We start from the raw sequence: 16,173 nt of genomic DNA, 5'->3' as shown, positions 1-16,173 counted from the left end.
ACACACACACACACACACACACACACACACACACACACACACACACACACACACACACACACACACACACACACACACACACACACACACACACACGGATGGATCAGACACATGCTTAGATACAAATGCATTCGTATACACAGACACACACACACACTTGGATGGATACACAAATGCACACACACACACACACACAGACAGACAAATGCTTACATACACATGCACACGTACACACGGACACTCAAGCATATGCACACACACAAACATGCATGAACAAACACAGGCTACACACACACACGCACACACACACACGCGCACTTACAGAACACACACTATAGATGGACAACCCTACATGCATGAACTCAAACACATTCACACTAGGAACAGAATCACGTACACGCAGACATATATGTATGCACATACACACACAACACACAGACCCACAAAATTCAACAATATTTTGTGCAACAGAGCAGCTTCAGTTTTAGCAAATACTGAGTGTGTTTGAACAAGCTCAAGAGTCATCTTAAGCACACTATTTAAAGAGCTGCTCCCAGGCACTTTACTGAACGGGCTGAGCTAGAACCGCACTGGGGAGACTCAGCGATGCTACTAATAGTCCTCGGTTTTTTTTAACCTTTTTAAAACACCAACCACTGATGTGGACAGACTCTCCTTCAGTATTTTGCCGTCTGTCGGCTGACTCTTGGTGAACGGGAAGGTTTGTAAAAGTGTCGGGCATGTTGCTGTTGTGCTGTGCGGCACTGTGGCCTTTCCGCTGAAGAGCCGTAGCAAGATGGGTTCGTTCAGTGCACCGCGCTGATAATAGCGCACGACAATGCCACCAATTACGTGGCGTTTCTCTCCCCACAGAAAACCCAAAACTCGAATGGCTCTCTCATGCTGAAGGATTTATCTGCTGCACATCTTTATTTCCATCATATACTTGGAACATCTATAAAAACACCGATTTCCAAACGGTGCATTCTATTTATAGCGCAAAAGAAATCTGTGTACGCTTTTATCAAACGTATAAACAAATCTTTTTGCCTCTCGACATAACCAACATAAAGGGATTTATCCACCTTAAAGCTGTCGCCCAAGGCTGCAATCAGCAGAAAACTAAAGCACTCCACTTCTAAATCAGGGCCCCTGCTGCATTGTGGGAAGGATGGTTCAGAATGCTGAATGTTACTATGAGCTGAAGTCAAATATAAGCAAAACTATCTAAAATACGTATTGCAAAATTCGATCACCTCCTGTCCAACATAATTTGAGACCACACACATATTCTGTTTATTTGGCTTGGTTCGTCTGATTTATTACTTAACAGCTGTTCAAATCACTGAAAAATAAGCATCCAGATGGACAGTCTTTGGGTAGGTTAGACCTTATTTAACAGATCTTAAGGTTATCAGTTATTTATTTAACTCTTAGACACACAGACCGAGAAACAGAATGACTTGATAGCCATATCTGTCCAGTGTGAACCAAGCAAAATTTCATTTCAAACAAATATTCAGCCTATACACACAATGCAATGGTAAGTATTATACTAGTCTTCACACCATGAACTCAATAACTCCCGGGCCCTTATCAGAATGAAGTGTCTCTCCCTTTCTCCCTTTTTGTCTTGCTCACAATTCTCTCTCTGCCTTACCCTGTATTCACCTCCCCTCTCTCCCCCCCCCCCCCCCCCCCCCCCCCCTCGCTCGCTCTCTCTCTCTCTCTCTCTCTCTCTCTCTCTCTCTCTCTCTCTCTCTCTCTCTCTCTCTCTCTCTCTCTCTCTCTCTCTCTCTCTCTTTCTCTCTCTCTCACAATCCCTTTTCCTCTCTCTGTCTCTCCCTCTGTCTCTCTCTCCTTGCTTTTGTCTTTCATTTTCTCCTCTCACACACACACACACACACACACACACACACACACACACACACACACACACACACACACACACACACACACACACACACACACACACACACACACACACATTGAGCAGCCCAGAGCATTTGGATGCAAGATGAACTTTGATAAGAGTTAATGAGAAAGTGGCATTGTGTGTGCGTGTGTGGGGGGTGTATGTGTGTGTGTGTGTGTGTGTGCGTGTATGGGGGGGGGGGGGCGCAGGAGAAGAATTGGCCCTGGCTACACTTCAGAGCGTCCTCAACAGGAAATGGACCGTAAAGAGCAGACTCCCACTCAGAGGACGAGAGGAGAGGGGGGAGAGGAGAGGAGGAGGTGGAGTGTGTGTGGGGGGGGGGGGACAAGGATGAAGAGAGATAGGGAACGAAGCAGACAAACGTGGGATAGTGCAGCATTGTCGGGTCGCATTATGCTGGCTTTAAATTAACAGTTTGAATCATTTGGAGAAACACAATATTGAGTTTAAATGATGTCTGTGCTCATTACTCTCTCCCACACACCGGAAGGCTTTTCCTATTACCCTTGTTTATACAAGGCTGAAACAAAGTCCCAGGGATTGCTTCACCGGCGCCTTAGTTACTCAGCTGTGGTCATTTGTTCGCTCCGGACGACGTTATAGACGTTTACCCGTGGTGACACATCATCAAAAGCAGTTAGAAATAGATAAATGGAGAATCAACGCCTTTAAAAGTTGTTTGAGATTCTGTTTTCAAGTGACCGGGTCACGTCCGCCATTAAGAAGTAAGCCCTGCAGTAGCATGTGTTCACCAAAGAGAGGGAGTCACCTAATGCAAACCAATCTACAAATGGCATTGGGTTTTTTTCCTCCAAGGATACTCTGAAATCTTTCCTCAGAACCGTTCACTTTGTAAATTCTTTAACACCAGCTCTTTTATTTGTGATATTGACAGTCAAAAACCGTCTCCGGGTAAGTGTCAGAGTTCCTTCCACGACCGGGCCATGTCTAGCCAGGCCTAGCATATGACGGTGTTCACATGTGACTCTCAATCAGCGTATGATTTATAAAGCCTTCCGAGTCTGTGCGTCGACAAATCGCTGCTAAGTCTGCGGCTGGTCGGGCCTGGGTTTAATTGGCGCGGTGAGTTGGTGGCGCTCATCTCTAAAACATGAGAGATATTTATGCGGCTCTTCAAGACGCTGATTGGGAGCATTCAGACGACGTAAGTGGGACGATGAAAGGATACGAGTGCGGGGGAGAGGGGGCGGTGTGTGTGTGGGGGGGGGGGGAGGGGTAAGAGGCAAAGGAAGGGGAAGTGGTTCCCCCCTGGAACCGGGGTGTTAAGGAAAGGAGGAGATGGAACCAAGATAAAGAGTCAGGAAAGTGGATTTCACAGGAGTGAGATATGGGGGGGGGGGGGGGGGGGAGAGGGAAATGGGGGATTGAGGATGGGGGGGGGGGGGGGGGTTGAGTGATAACAGACAAACAGGGAGGAGAGCGAAAGAGATAAGTTAGATAATAGGACATTGTGGGGTTCAAGAGAGCCAGGAGACAGAGACAGTGGGCTTCACAGGAGTGTTTATTGAAGAGGATTTCAAAGATACATCGAAGAAGGTAACGGGGAAGGTAAGTCATTTGCAATGAATGGACGTTCCATTACATTGATTGATGGTGTGTGTGCGACGCCAGACTTTAACGGGAAAGGCGCGCAAAGCGGGAGAGCGTCTTGAGAAGCGTGCCGATAAATAATGAGAGTCGTGAGAGGGCTTTTTTTTTTTTTTGGAGGGTGCCATATCTTAATTGAAAATGACAGCTTCAATTAAAAATGTAATCATTCAGTCCATTTTCTAATTAAAAGCGAAACGACTGATAGTTTTTGCTCATTAGCTTCAAAGAGTGGCACAGCCTGACAGGACCGGAGTTTATCATTTGCCGAACGGAGCGGTGTGGGGGAAACACGCAGGAGCAATGTGGAGCAAATGAGGTGGAGGAAAGACTTGCTGTAAGAGAACGAGGCGGAAAATCTGCTCTAGGCCTCAGTGAGAGTGTGGGAGAAAGGGGGACGGAGAGAGAGAGAGGGAGAGAGAGAGAGAGAGAGAGAGAGAGAGAGAGAGAGAGAGAGAGAGAGAGAGAGAGAGAGAGAGAGAGAGAGAGAGAGAGAGAGAGGGATGGAGAGAAAGAAGGAATGGGAGAGAGGGAGAGAGAGAAAGTTAAGCGATAGAGGAGAGAGGGAGAAAGGGGGAGAGAGAGGGTGAGAGAGAGAGAGAGAGAGAGGGTGAGAGAGAGAGAGAGAGAGAGAGAGAGGAGAGGGGGAGATAGAGAGAGAGGGAGAGAGAGGGGGAGATAGAGAGAGAGGGAGAGAGGGAGAAAGGGGGAGAGAGAGAGAGAGAGGGAGAGAGGGAGAAAGAGGAGAGGGACGGGTATCTTGATGAGCAGAGGAGTGGTTGATGAAGCCGGGCTAACTGAGAAGCAATCAGATTTTTCATTATCACTGCCAGTGCTGTTAGGCCTAAAGCAAAGGGGAGGTCTACATTTTCAAGTGGCAATCTTGGCAAATGGCTTTGTGATTATCGGCGTTGTACCAAAACTAAAAAAAAACTAAAACTTGCTAAAATCGTTTACTTTCTACTTTAATATAAAGTATTTTGAGTCGACAGCCGCACAAACACCCAACCGCTTAACATATCAAGCAACAAAGCTGATGAAATAGTCATTAAGATAACAACTTTATCCCCCAGCCAGGGGTGGCATTCATTTGAATTAAGATAACTAATACTGTGAATAAACAAGTGTTATCAGGAGTTACTGGACAACGGCAGATAGAAAGCTTTTCCACCATATTAAATGCCTTTTTTACAGCCCATTGATGGTGTTATTTCCATGGTGGCTGTGTGCTTTTCTGTTCGTTGGTGACTTGCTGTTTCATCCTAGCCAACGGCATTTAACTCAACTGGAGAATTTCAGAATTGGTGTGTTCTCTCTCTCTCTCTCCAAGTTCACATTGAATCGACCCTACCTCCGAAATACACACAGTTAGAAACGCTGTAGGTGAGATTGGAGAGTTGGACGGAGAGAGCGCTCAATTTTGAAGGTAAACAACCAAAAATTAAATTCTGGCTGTCCGCCATGGAGAAGTGTCAGGTTTCACGCTCACGTTTCACAAGCTGTCTAAAATATAAATTGTCTCGTACAGACGCAGTCAACTTGAAAAGCATAGTCTCGTAGCATCTCACTCACTAATAGCTGATGGATGGCTCTGGCATTTCTAACAAATTGCACTCACATCATAGCTCTTAAATCTTACCTACAGCCCCTTTCTTATCATTCCAGTAAAAGAGAATGTTAATGCTCACAAACCATGTGATTAAAGTATAACAGATCTTTATGTGGAGATGAGTCAATAGAATGAAGCAGCCTACAATGGACTTAATGTAATCATCATCACCATAATTCCTGGTCCCCAGAGCTCTACCACTGGCCCCCCCTGAATGTTTTGTTTTAAAGTCATTATTTGTGCCATTGGCTTTGTGCTTAAAGTCATTGTGCTGCCTTGCTGACCTCATGAGATTTTCTTCCTGGATTAGCCTGCTACATGGTCCTGTTAATTGAAACCTCTAGTTTAACACTCTTCAAGGCTCGGATACCCCCCCCCCACTCCCCCAACCCTGCTGCTCTCCGTCACATTTATCGAGGGAATGGAGTCTTAGAAGGCCGTAGGACAAGGCAGTAAAGTTGAAATGTTGATTAAGAAAACACTGCAGAACTTCCATTACGTTAGCAGTTTTCCTTCCAAACTCTAGCTGTGGCTATAGGCTTATGGAAACTGACGACAAGTTGACATCAAATGTAACATATTGGAGTGACCATGGGTGTGGTTGTTCGGTTCTGAGGCGCAGTTGATTCTGGGGGTTCAATTTTCCTGGGAGTTTGAATATTTTCGGGGCCATCCTGGGTTACTTTGTGGTTGGTTGTTGTGGGGGTTGTAATTGTGTTGTGTTCTTCCGTTTTTTGTGTTATGTGCATTGTAGTGTCACTGTACTTTTGTTACTCAGTTACTGTGTCCGAGTTGTATTACTGCTGAACATGGGCTTCCGTCTCATCCTTCCCGTGCTGCTCGCCACACTATATTTACGTCTAACTGATCACTGTTTTGATTTTTTTATTTTATTTTATTTTATTTTTTTTCTTTGTTTTGTTTTGTCTTGTTTTTGTTTTATTTATTTATTTCTTATTGCTGATGTTTATTTATTTATTTATTTATTTATTTTTTCCACAATGTCTTGTTTTTTAAAAAATGTATGATGACTATATGCTATGTAAGGTGACCTTGGGTGTCTTGAAAGGCGCCTCTAAATTAAATGTATTATTATTTATTATTATTATTATGTATATGAGCACTTATACAAGTATTTATATATGTAGTACATGTTTGGCCTACTCTTTTTTTCCTTGCAGTGAGTGAGTTAGCATCTATTTTCATCACTTACTTTGCTTACCTAGTCATTTTCCTTGTGTTTTTCCTTGGGCACCTTGTGTTTTTCCTTTTAAACCTTGTGTTTTTCCTTGTATACCTTGTGTTTTTCCTTTTAAACCTTGTGGTTTTCCTTGTATACGTTGTGTACCTTGTCCTTGTGTTTCCTTGTATACCTTGTGTTTTTCTTTCTAAACCTTGTGGTTTTCCGTGTATACCTTGTGTACCTTGTTTTTCCTTGTATACCTTGTGTTTTTTCCTTGTGTACCTTGTCTTTTTCCTTGTGTACCTTGCATATTTAAATGTTGCCCTTCAAGGATATTGATGGAGGAATTCTAAATGTCTGTTGCCTAACACTAACTGTGTCTTCATTACTGATAATGTTCAACTTTGTTGTTGTTATGGAAATTTCCTTTGTTTCAGTCCCTTGTCGGCTCTTTTTGTTTCTGCAGTGTGTTTGTAGCACGTAGCCCATAATTAATCCCTTGTGATCTCTGTGTTGGAAACGACTAAACACCTCTTTACCTGCTTAGAGTTGCTAGTTATATTCCTGTAATGGGGTTCTTCCCTTGCCACAATCAGATAAAGTGGTTTTCAATTGCCTGGTATTGGTTTTATTTTTTATATAACACCTTAGTTGTATGCATGTTGCCACAACATTTCAACTATGTATTAATATAAAGAGGTGACACAATTAGGATCATTTTCTCAAACACATGAAATGTGAATCCACATATTGCTTGAACAAATGTCTCGATATGTGACGACTTTGCAGTTGCTTCAAGAATCTAAACGTTTCTTTGATAAAAAACTATATTTCCCAGCAACAAGATTTTTCCCTTCTCTTTTTCCTCTGGAAACATTGAGCATCTCCTTCTAACGATACCAGGATAGCAGAACTCCCCCAAGAAGGAGCAAGTGATCCATGATCTCCAAGACTAGTTCAATACCCTGAAAGTAATGTGCACTTTAAACCAAAAATAATAACTCACTGTGCAATCTCCTTCCATCACCTCCGTCTCCGCGCGGGGAGAGCCCCAGCGATGAACCAGATCCCGATGTATCACCTTTAGTTTGATTTAGATTATGTTGTCTGAGATACCGGCTTCACAGGGATGAAGAAAACTTGTGCGTCAGCGTTTGTGGGCTGTTTTGCAGTATGTGTTTATGATTCATGTAAATCTCATCGCTATCTTTAAATGAGCATATGCCCCCAAACCTTCATGACTTACCAACCAAATTGCCTCCAGCTCTCTCTCATTCAGATCTTTCCTGGGCTTTTGCCTTCCGCTTTGATTCCAGCCCTGCTGTCAGGCCGATGCAGGAACGTCTTGGTGCGGAGCTTTATCACTGCAGCCAGGCAACATAAATGAACAAGTCTCCCCGATACTCAGAGACAGGGAGGCGGCGGCGATGATGAATGGGCTTGTTTGTGAATGCTTCTGAGTTTAACCAGAATTCCGAATGCATCTGTCTTATTACCCACTGACCGACCCCGCACCGGCGATGATAAGCAAGCTGCTTATGTAAAGTTAACTGCCTTATTTTTTCAATTTTTCCTCGCACCTCAAAACATAATTTAGTTTGCTGTCCGACGTCCGTCTAAATACGCCAGCCGGTAAATAATCGAATATATAAATATCACCGTCTTGTCGGTGGGCTGGGTGTTTTCCCCTCTTCTCCGTGACAAGTTTAACTCTGAATGAAGAGTAGCTGAACTGGGGTAGAGAGTTCCCTGATTGCCGTGTACAGAGCTGACCAAACAGGCCAGTGAGCACCATGTTTGTTCCACCTCCAATCTAAGATGCCTGATCAGATCACAGCCACAAAGACACCGAGGATGCTGATGTCAATGCGAGTGACAGCTTGCTCAATAGCACTCCCATGGATCACCCTGTGTGGAAGTTGTACCCTCACAGATTCAAGACTTGGTTGAGCCCCAGGTCACACATGTTGGATCTTCAACCTCGTTAGCAGAATAATAATCACATTTAGGACTATTATGCTCATTCAAGAACGGGGGAAGTGTTGTTTCGACTGTGAATGTTGGCTTTTGGGGAGCATCACGGAGCTAGGCAGATGAGTGTGCTCAGTGTGATGGCTGGGGGTAGTTGGGAGGTTGTCAGTTATTTGCAGTGTGCTGAAATACACGATGGCCTAAGGTCTCTTTCCATCATCCTGTCATCTCACACTGCTGCCAGGGATACCCAGTGAACAGGGGGACGTTTTCCCCATCTGGGAACCATCAGCATGGGTTAGGTGGGGGTCCAACCACTAACACAGACAGAGACGCCATCACACAGCCAAACATTTACTGACATTCACAGACACCTGCGTGCACGCAGACAAGTCCACATGACACACACACACCCACACTCACTCACGCATACACACACACACACACACACACACACACACACACACACACACACACACACACACACACACACACACACACACACACCCACACTCACACACACACACACACACACACACACACACACACACACACACACACACACACACACACACACACACACACACACACGCACACGTGTGTGTGTTTTTGGTGCCCTGTCGGAATGAGATGGCATGCTCCTAATCAAAACATTACACTCCAGCTGTGGAGACACTACAGCTATAAAGACACCCCAGCTATAGAGACACTCCACACACTCCAGCTATAGAGACACTCCAGCTATAGAGACACTCCAGCTATAGAGACACTCCACACACTCCAGCTATAGAGACACTCCAGCTATAGAGACACTCCAGCTATAGAGACACTCCAGCTATAGAGAGTGAGATAGGGGTTTGGAGACGGATGCTGGTAGTGAAAAGGCACTCAATGATGATATATGACCTGTCTTCTCTGTTACATATTGGCAAAAAGAGCAGCGGTGCATGTGAAAAGAAGATTATCATGTCCAGATTCAAAGATTCCTCCGTGAGCACACGTAGACACTTTTCAATTTAAAAGGGTGCTTTTCTTAACAGCCAGTGTGCCATAGGTCCTCTTGTGCATATCAGGTGTTTTAATGTGTTCTTCTGTCTGGTGACTATGAGCTCTGCAGGGAGTTCTATTCTTCCTCACCACTGCCTTTGGCCCAATCCAATTTCTACCCCTTACCCCTTCCCCTTCCCCCTCCCCCTTGTTTTGAAGGGGGGGAAGGGGTAAGGGGTAGAAATGGGATTGGGCCTTAGGCCCAATCCCATTTCTACCCCTTACCCCTTACCCCTTACCCCTTACCCCTTACCCCTTACCCCTTACCCCTTACCCCTTACCACTTACCCCTTACCACTTACGCCTTCCCCTTCCCCCTTCCCCCTTCCCCCTTCCCCCTTCCCCCTTCCCCCTTCCCCTTAACCCTTCAAAACAAGGGGGAGGAGTAAAGGGAAGGGGTAAGGGGTAGAAATGGGATTGGGCCTTTGTATGACCTGACCATGAATAGAAATAACTACCAATAACCTGAAAGCATTGCATGTTATATTCAGGTGGCGGGGTGTCCTTCTGGGCTGTTTCAGAGCAGCCCTAACTTTGCTTACAATCAATCATGACTCGATTAAGGGGTCAATATGGTTTGGGACATATGCTGGTTATTGTGGAGCGATATGTAAAGTTCAATTAAATTCTAGTTGAGTCAATGCCGTAAATTAAGTTACGTTGTTGTAAGCACTGGATTTTTTAATCTGAAAGTATGGGCTATTGGGTAGTATCGCCATGAGTGGGAGAACAATAATACCTGACCATGTTTGATCTGCCCTGGAAATAAAGTACCGAAATGTTTTGAAAAATCGCCCACGCTATACTTTGTGTTTTCAGCTCTATATACACTTTGGTTGCAGCGTTATCTCCTGAGTACCACTCTTCCAGATAAGTGTTCATTAAAGCTTTAATGATTCTTGTGCTGAAGCAAGGTGAGTCTCCCTCTCACTCTCTGGCTCCGGCCCAGACACTCTCCTTAAGTCCGGGATGCAATTTGAAGTGTCTTTGTTTGAGGTTATTTGGAGTGATTGCAGACTGATTTGGAAATTATGAATCCGATTGACATACTTACACAAACGAAAAAACTCTAAACTGAACAGCAATTATGTATATATATATATATATATATGTATATATATATATATATATATATATATATATATATATATATGTATATATATATATATATATATATATATATTACAGGTCATGTATGTTCATATCGATTATTTAATTTATGTTAAATGTATGTTAAAATTAATGTATGTTAAAAAATATTTACTTTTTAAAAAAACATTAATTATTCTTATATTTTGTTAACATATATATTTATATTTTTTATACATAAAATAGTATTATTGTTTTTATTTAAAACAGATATATTTTTACACACAGCCTACTCCTGTTGCTGAGCGAAAACAAGCTGCACACTCATCCAGTACCCCTGCCAGTACTTCTGTGAATGGAACTGCCGATTACCGTCCTTTACTCCCCCCTGCTCGGAGCGAGGACTTGGTACATTCCGTTTGTTGCTGCTGTAGCTAGTATGTCACCAATTCAGTAGTAGCATAACAGTCAGCCTAACATTAGCTTGAACGAGGTCTGTCGAGAAGAGTTACAAATAAACAAACAATAGAAAGAGACTAACAAGCAGTCACATAGGCAGTGGAAAAGCCCGGACGAGAGAGAAAAACAAGGAATTACGCTGCTGTTTTCTCCGCGCCCAGTTGCCTTCCTTTGTTTGGCGTCCCTGATATGACCCTGTTTAAGAGTGAACACCGCAGTCCAAGATGTGAGTATGCCTGGGCAGATGTGTGTGTGTGTGTGTGTGTGTGTGTGTGTGTGTGTGTGTGTGTGTGTGTGTGTGTGTGTGTGTGTGTGTGTGTGTGTGTGTGTGTGTGTGTGTGTGTGTGTGTGTGTGTGTGTGTGTGTGTGTGTGTGTGTGTGCGCGCGCGCCCCCCCCTTGGTGTTTGCCTGTCGCACTTTGTTTCAGACAGAAAATCATTTTTGAGCCCCTTGTTTATGCCTGGGCAGATCTGTGTGTGTGTGTGTGTGTGTGTGTGTGTGTGTGTGTGTGTGTGTGTGTGTGTGTGTGTGTGTGTGTGTGTGTGTGTGTGTGTGTGTGTGTGTGTGTGTGTGTGTGTGTGTGTGTGTGTGTGTGTGTGTGTGTGTGTGTGCGTGTGTGTCTTGGTGTTTGCCTGTCGCACTTTGTTTCAGACAAAATCATTTTTGAGCCCCATGTTTTTGTACGTCTCAAGCGTCTGTATTTTCCCCCTTCTCATTATTATGCACTCCCTCCTCGTCCACTTAGCCCTATCCCTGCCATTATCCCCCACCACAATCATCTTCCAGTCTGTTGGTAATTCTCTCAGGCAAACCCTCCCTCTCCCCGGTTGTTCTCCATATTAACATTCATGGGTCGGAATACAAAGTGTGACACTTCTGGAGAAGCGCAGATATAGATGACAAGCGCAAAGTGTGCTTTGTGTTTATCTGTGTGTGACCAAGATAATCATATAGTAAGGCGACATGTGTGGCGACAACTTCTCAGCCATTGCTGGAGAGGTGTGAAATGGTCTGTAACAACAGCCCTGGTAGCTTGACCTGCCGCCAACACGGGCAGAATATAACAGCCTGGGCCCAGCCGGCTCTCACCGGACCTCTCACTGGAGCAGAGGCCAGCCTCAGGCGGTCCGAGTGGGGGACATGTTCCAGCCTGCTAGTTTGATGCAGACAGAGGCTCTGTTGGTTCAGATCCAGTTCCCTTAGCCATTTAAAATGTAAGCTCCAGGGTTCGATTCTCCTCCTATTCTACATGAATGCTTTGCAACCCCTGTCGTGGATATTGGTTTCACATCACACCACACATACTGGGGTGTCTTCCACCGGTCCGGGACACAAAGTAAAAATAAAAGATTGAAGTTTTATGATGAATACCTAATTTTATGCCGGAAGGGCTACAACCCAGCATCTCTGGATCTCACGGAAACCCCCGTCATTGAGAGGCAACACAGCAGTGCATGCCGTGCCGCCAAGCCGCTGGTAAAAGCGATGGAGTGAATAGCCACTGAGTGCAGGTACATTTGAGGCGAGACCTGGGAGAGTTTACACTGCTGCTCCTCCATTATCTCTGTATTATCACACTGTGTTGTGATGTTCTGGCCAAGTGCCTCCAGGATAGTGGGTAGGTATACTGTGTATGGGGGTGGAAGTGAGTGTGTTTGTGTGTGTGTATGTGTTAGTGTTAGTGTTCGGGTAGACACATTTGTATAGGGCTGTGTGTGGTAGAGGCAATCAGGAGGAGGCTTTAAAGGATTTCAATAAATGAGTAGTAAGACCGTATGGGCTCGTCATTACTTGATAATCGCACTGTGTTTCCCTGCAGCGCGGCTCCACTCGGGGAGGCCGTTATACCCTCGCCGCCCCCCCTCCCCCCTCCCCCTGTCAATGCTATGTTACAAACATTCGGTTTTATCGCTCTCAAACCACTTAGTGCCTCGCTTCTCATTTTAATTATGAGCTAATTTCACCCCTTGGCTCCCATCGTCTCCTCCCGTTCCCGGGACAATGTGCTGGGGTAATGTTCTTGGAGGGGTTTACAGACTGGGATCCCTCATCATCCCTGTGATGGGGTTGATTGAGGAAGGGGACCGCTCCTCTGTTCCCAATGGCCGTCTTGTGTCCGCTAGAAGGCTGTTTCTATCAGTGACACACCTGTAGGAACCCGTGGGGGTCTTTACTTGCTTTTTTAGTATGTCCTGTTTATTTGTAGGGGACTCTGAGGCCCTATATCGGTCCGATGGTGGTCGTCAAACCCTCTTGGAAAGGTGGACCCGGTGACTTTGAACCGTAAACCACCGGACCGCGTCCCTGCGGAGCTGCTTACTGCACCGGGGCTGACCCTTATCTTTAATTAATTTGTGCCTCAGTACGGAGCTAATCCTCCCACCCCTTGACACCCACAGTTCAACCACTAGTATACCCTCTCGTCCGTCACCACCTCCCCTCAGTTGGCGCCCCTCACAGAGCTGCAGAAATCGAGGATGCACAGCAGAATCGACCCCTAATGGTTCATAATAAGCAGCCTGTTTCACACCGTCGGAGGTGCTAGTTTCACTACGCATTTGGCAGCGGTGGATTTGTGCAAAGGTGCAGACTTAACATTAACGCAGCTGGAGAAAAGAAAGTGCTTTCCGCACAGTAATGCTCCCGCCTTGGTCAATGAACACGCAAATGTGCGTATGTAAGCAAGTGGGATTCACCCCCCGCCTTCTCCCACCTCTATGTTTAGTGGTTTGCCTTTGCCGTTTGGTAACTAGTCAGCATCATATCTTAAAGGGCCAGTGCAGGGATTGCAACCTCATCTTGATGTGTTTGACGAGGCGACGGTTGTGCTCGTTATTTTTTATTTTAGTTGCCAGCTGTGCCAGGCTAGTTTACCTCCCCAAAGTATTTTTTTTTTATTTGTCATAAGCACAGTTTAACACAGGGTCATTCTGAATCTGAACAGTGCAAAACTGTTTCAGGAAACATGGCAAGACTAGCAAAAAACATACACAAACACCGATGGACAAAGAAAAAAACACTAGCAATTTTCCAGCGAATGTAAAAATCAAATCGAATATTTATCCTTGTGGATATAAACCAACACAGAATATAAATACAAAAATGTATAAATATAAATGGGAGGTGGGCTGCTGAATATGTGTTTATTAAATATGTATATAACCAATAATAATGTCATTAAGGTGGAGGGGAGGAATATGGCAGGGCACACTCTGGTAAGCAGGAAGGCAGCAATATCTTATCAGCTCGGACGTAGGATCCCCCCACTGCTTCTTCGTCCCCAGGAGAAGTTGAGTCAGGGATGGTAAATTAAATGCATCTCTGGGCTCAGCTCCCACTGTAGTTATCCACCCCTGTGACCTCATTGGAGGAGCAAGGTAACTAGTTTGGCCCACCAAGTCAGAGGCATACCCAGATAACATCAGAAGGTATTTTGGTTGACGGTATTGACATCCATACATGTGTTCTATATCTATAAATGGAAATAATGTTAGAAATGGGAAAACTGCTAATCGGCAATCGTTTTTTTTCCCCAATAAATCATCCTAACCCGGGAGGTGAGAGATATTTGGGGGTTTTAGGATAGTGAGTTAAAGTCCATTAGATAAGACGGGGGCAGTCATTCCTGGCACATTTCTGAAATGTGTTTGAGGGATTAACTAAACATTAGGGGTGGGAAAAATAATTGATTCTTGAATTCATCGCGATTCTGTGTAGAACGATTCCGTCTCGATTCAGATAAGTTAATAATCTGAATCAATTTATTATTTTTTGAAAATGATATATATATATATATATATATATATATATAAATTTGTTTGCCTCCTGCAACATTCTGTTCGACAGAGAGGGATAATTTGAGTAGTTTTAAAATTATTAAATTTATCTTCAATGTGTATTGGCCAATCCGATTTGTCTGGACGCGTTTGCGAATCAGCCTATGCATAGCATGCACACAAACTCACAGCCAGACACAAGAACGACACACAAGTTATTATTCTTATAATTGACTAAGAGCAGCTTTTTCTATGATGACATAGAAAAGAAAGATTAGAAAGAAAAGAAAACTAAATCTGTTTATTTTTTACCTACTTCCATAGTGTGTTGTAATGCAAGATGCATTGATTATTGCATTGTTCATAGAAAGTCATAGTTGTGACAAAAGCTTTTTCTCAAATGAAGTATTAGATATGGTAATTAATCTGTTGATTTCTTTAATGATCATCACAAAAGTAGGAAGTGATTAGCAAACTCTGAGTAGCAAATTCAGACATATTTCTATAAAAAAAAAATTATATCGTTGACCTCTGAATCTGAATCGAATCGTGAGGTGCGAACTTCGAAGAGATTCCCACCCCTACTAAACATGGCAACCTAGAAATTATATGTATTTTCAAATTGAATAAAACCTATTTCCATATAGATTGTCGGAAGTCTGCGTGTGGACGCTGTTAGGAACATGTATGAAGCCTCATTTGAATAAGATTGCAAAAGAAAGGAGTCTCAACTAATTAACGCTTCAATGCTAACATTTATGGGCCAATTTAAATAAAGATTATATCTAATACAATTTGTAAATGTAATTAATTTTAAAATAATGAGCCCTGAATGTTGTAACATTTTGTTGAAGAGGGTTATTAAATCCTCCTGGTCAGATTTTAGATAGACGCTCAGCACTAAGGCAATCACTAAAGCTGCCCATTAGCCTAAACCCCAATCTCTCATGCAGTCTGTCCTTCCTTCAGACAAAGAACAATGGCAAACTGTAGCCGACTGCTGCGGTCTGAGCTTTGTTATAATCTGGGCGGTTATGATTATAGCTGGATTCACGTGACCTGGTTTTTGTCCACAGTGTTGTACTGCTACCTCCTACCGTTGCGTCTGTAGACACTTCAACCGAAGCGTCAAGCTTCTGAATCGACTTGAGAACACCGTTAGGGTCCGTAACAACACCGAGCCCTATGCTTTTAAAGAACTCATCTGTTCATTACATCTTGACTGTGCATCAAACCAAAATAACAGCTTCTGTGTTCCAAAGTGGCCAAACTGGTCCCCTTATTTGAACAGATTATAACTACCGTTGTAATTGCCGTCGGTCTAATAAACTTGAATATGAACGCTGTCTGTTCTTTTGAAGAACCATTGTAACTGACATTCTGCCTTCTTGAGGGGGCTCACTGCTGGATACCACGCCACAACCAGACACCCAAGAAACGGGTTGCCACTAGCCCAAATCTGGTTGTCCATAGCAACGGAGCAACTGTTTCCACG

At 44.0% G+C, this 16,173-nt stretch overlaps 1 protein-coding gene across 2 annotated transcripts in view; it reads left to right on the top strand.

Moving 5' to 3' along the window:
• The first annotated feature begins 10,840 nt into the window (after nucleotides 1–10,840).
• Nucleotides 10,841–16,173, top strand: part of LOC130403738 (RNA-binding Raly-like protein) — a 32,564-nt gene continuing 27,231 nt past the window's right edge. For both annotated transcript variants that reach the window (XM_056608164.1, XM_056608163.1), the window contains exon 1: nucleotides 10,841–11,128. In XM_056608164.1, the coding sequence (XP_056464139.1) occupies nucleotides 11,092–11,128 (37 nt within the window). In that variant the 5' untranslated portion in view covers nucleotides 10,841–11,091. The remainder of the gene's footprint in view (nucleotides 11,129–16,173) is intronic.

This window comes from Gadus chalcogrammus, chromosome 14 (assembly GCF_026213295.1).
Source record: "Gadus chalcogrammus isolate NIFS_2021 chromosome 14, NIFS_Gcha_1.0, whole genome shotgun sequence".
In the NCBI taxonomy this organism is placed as follows: domain Eukaryota; kingdom Metazoa; phylum Chordata; class Actinopteri; order Gadiformes; family Gadidae; genus Gadus; species Gadus chalcogrammus.
The sequence above is the reverse complement of the archived record's forward strand: the minus strand, read 5'-3'. Positions and strand labels throughout refer to the sequence as shown.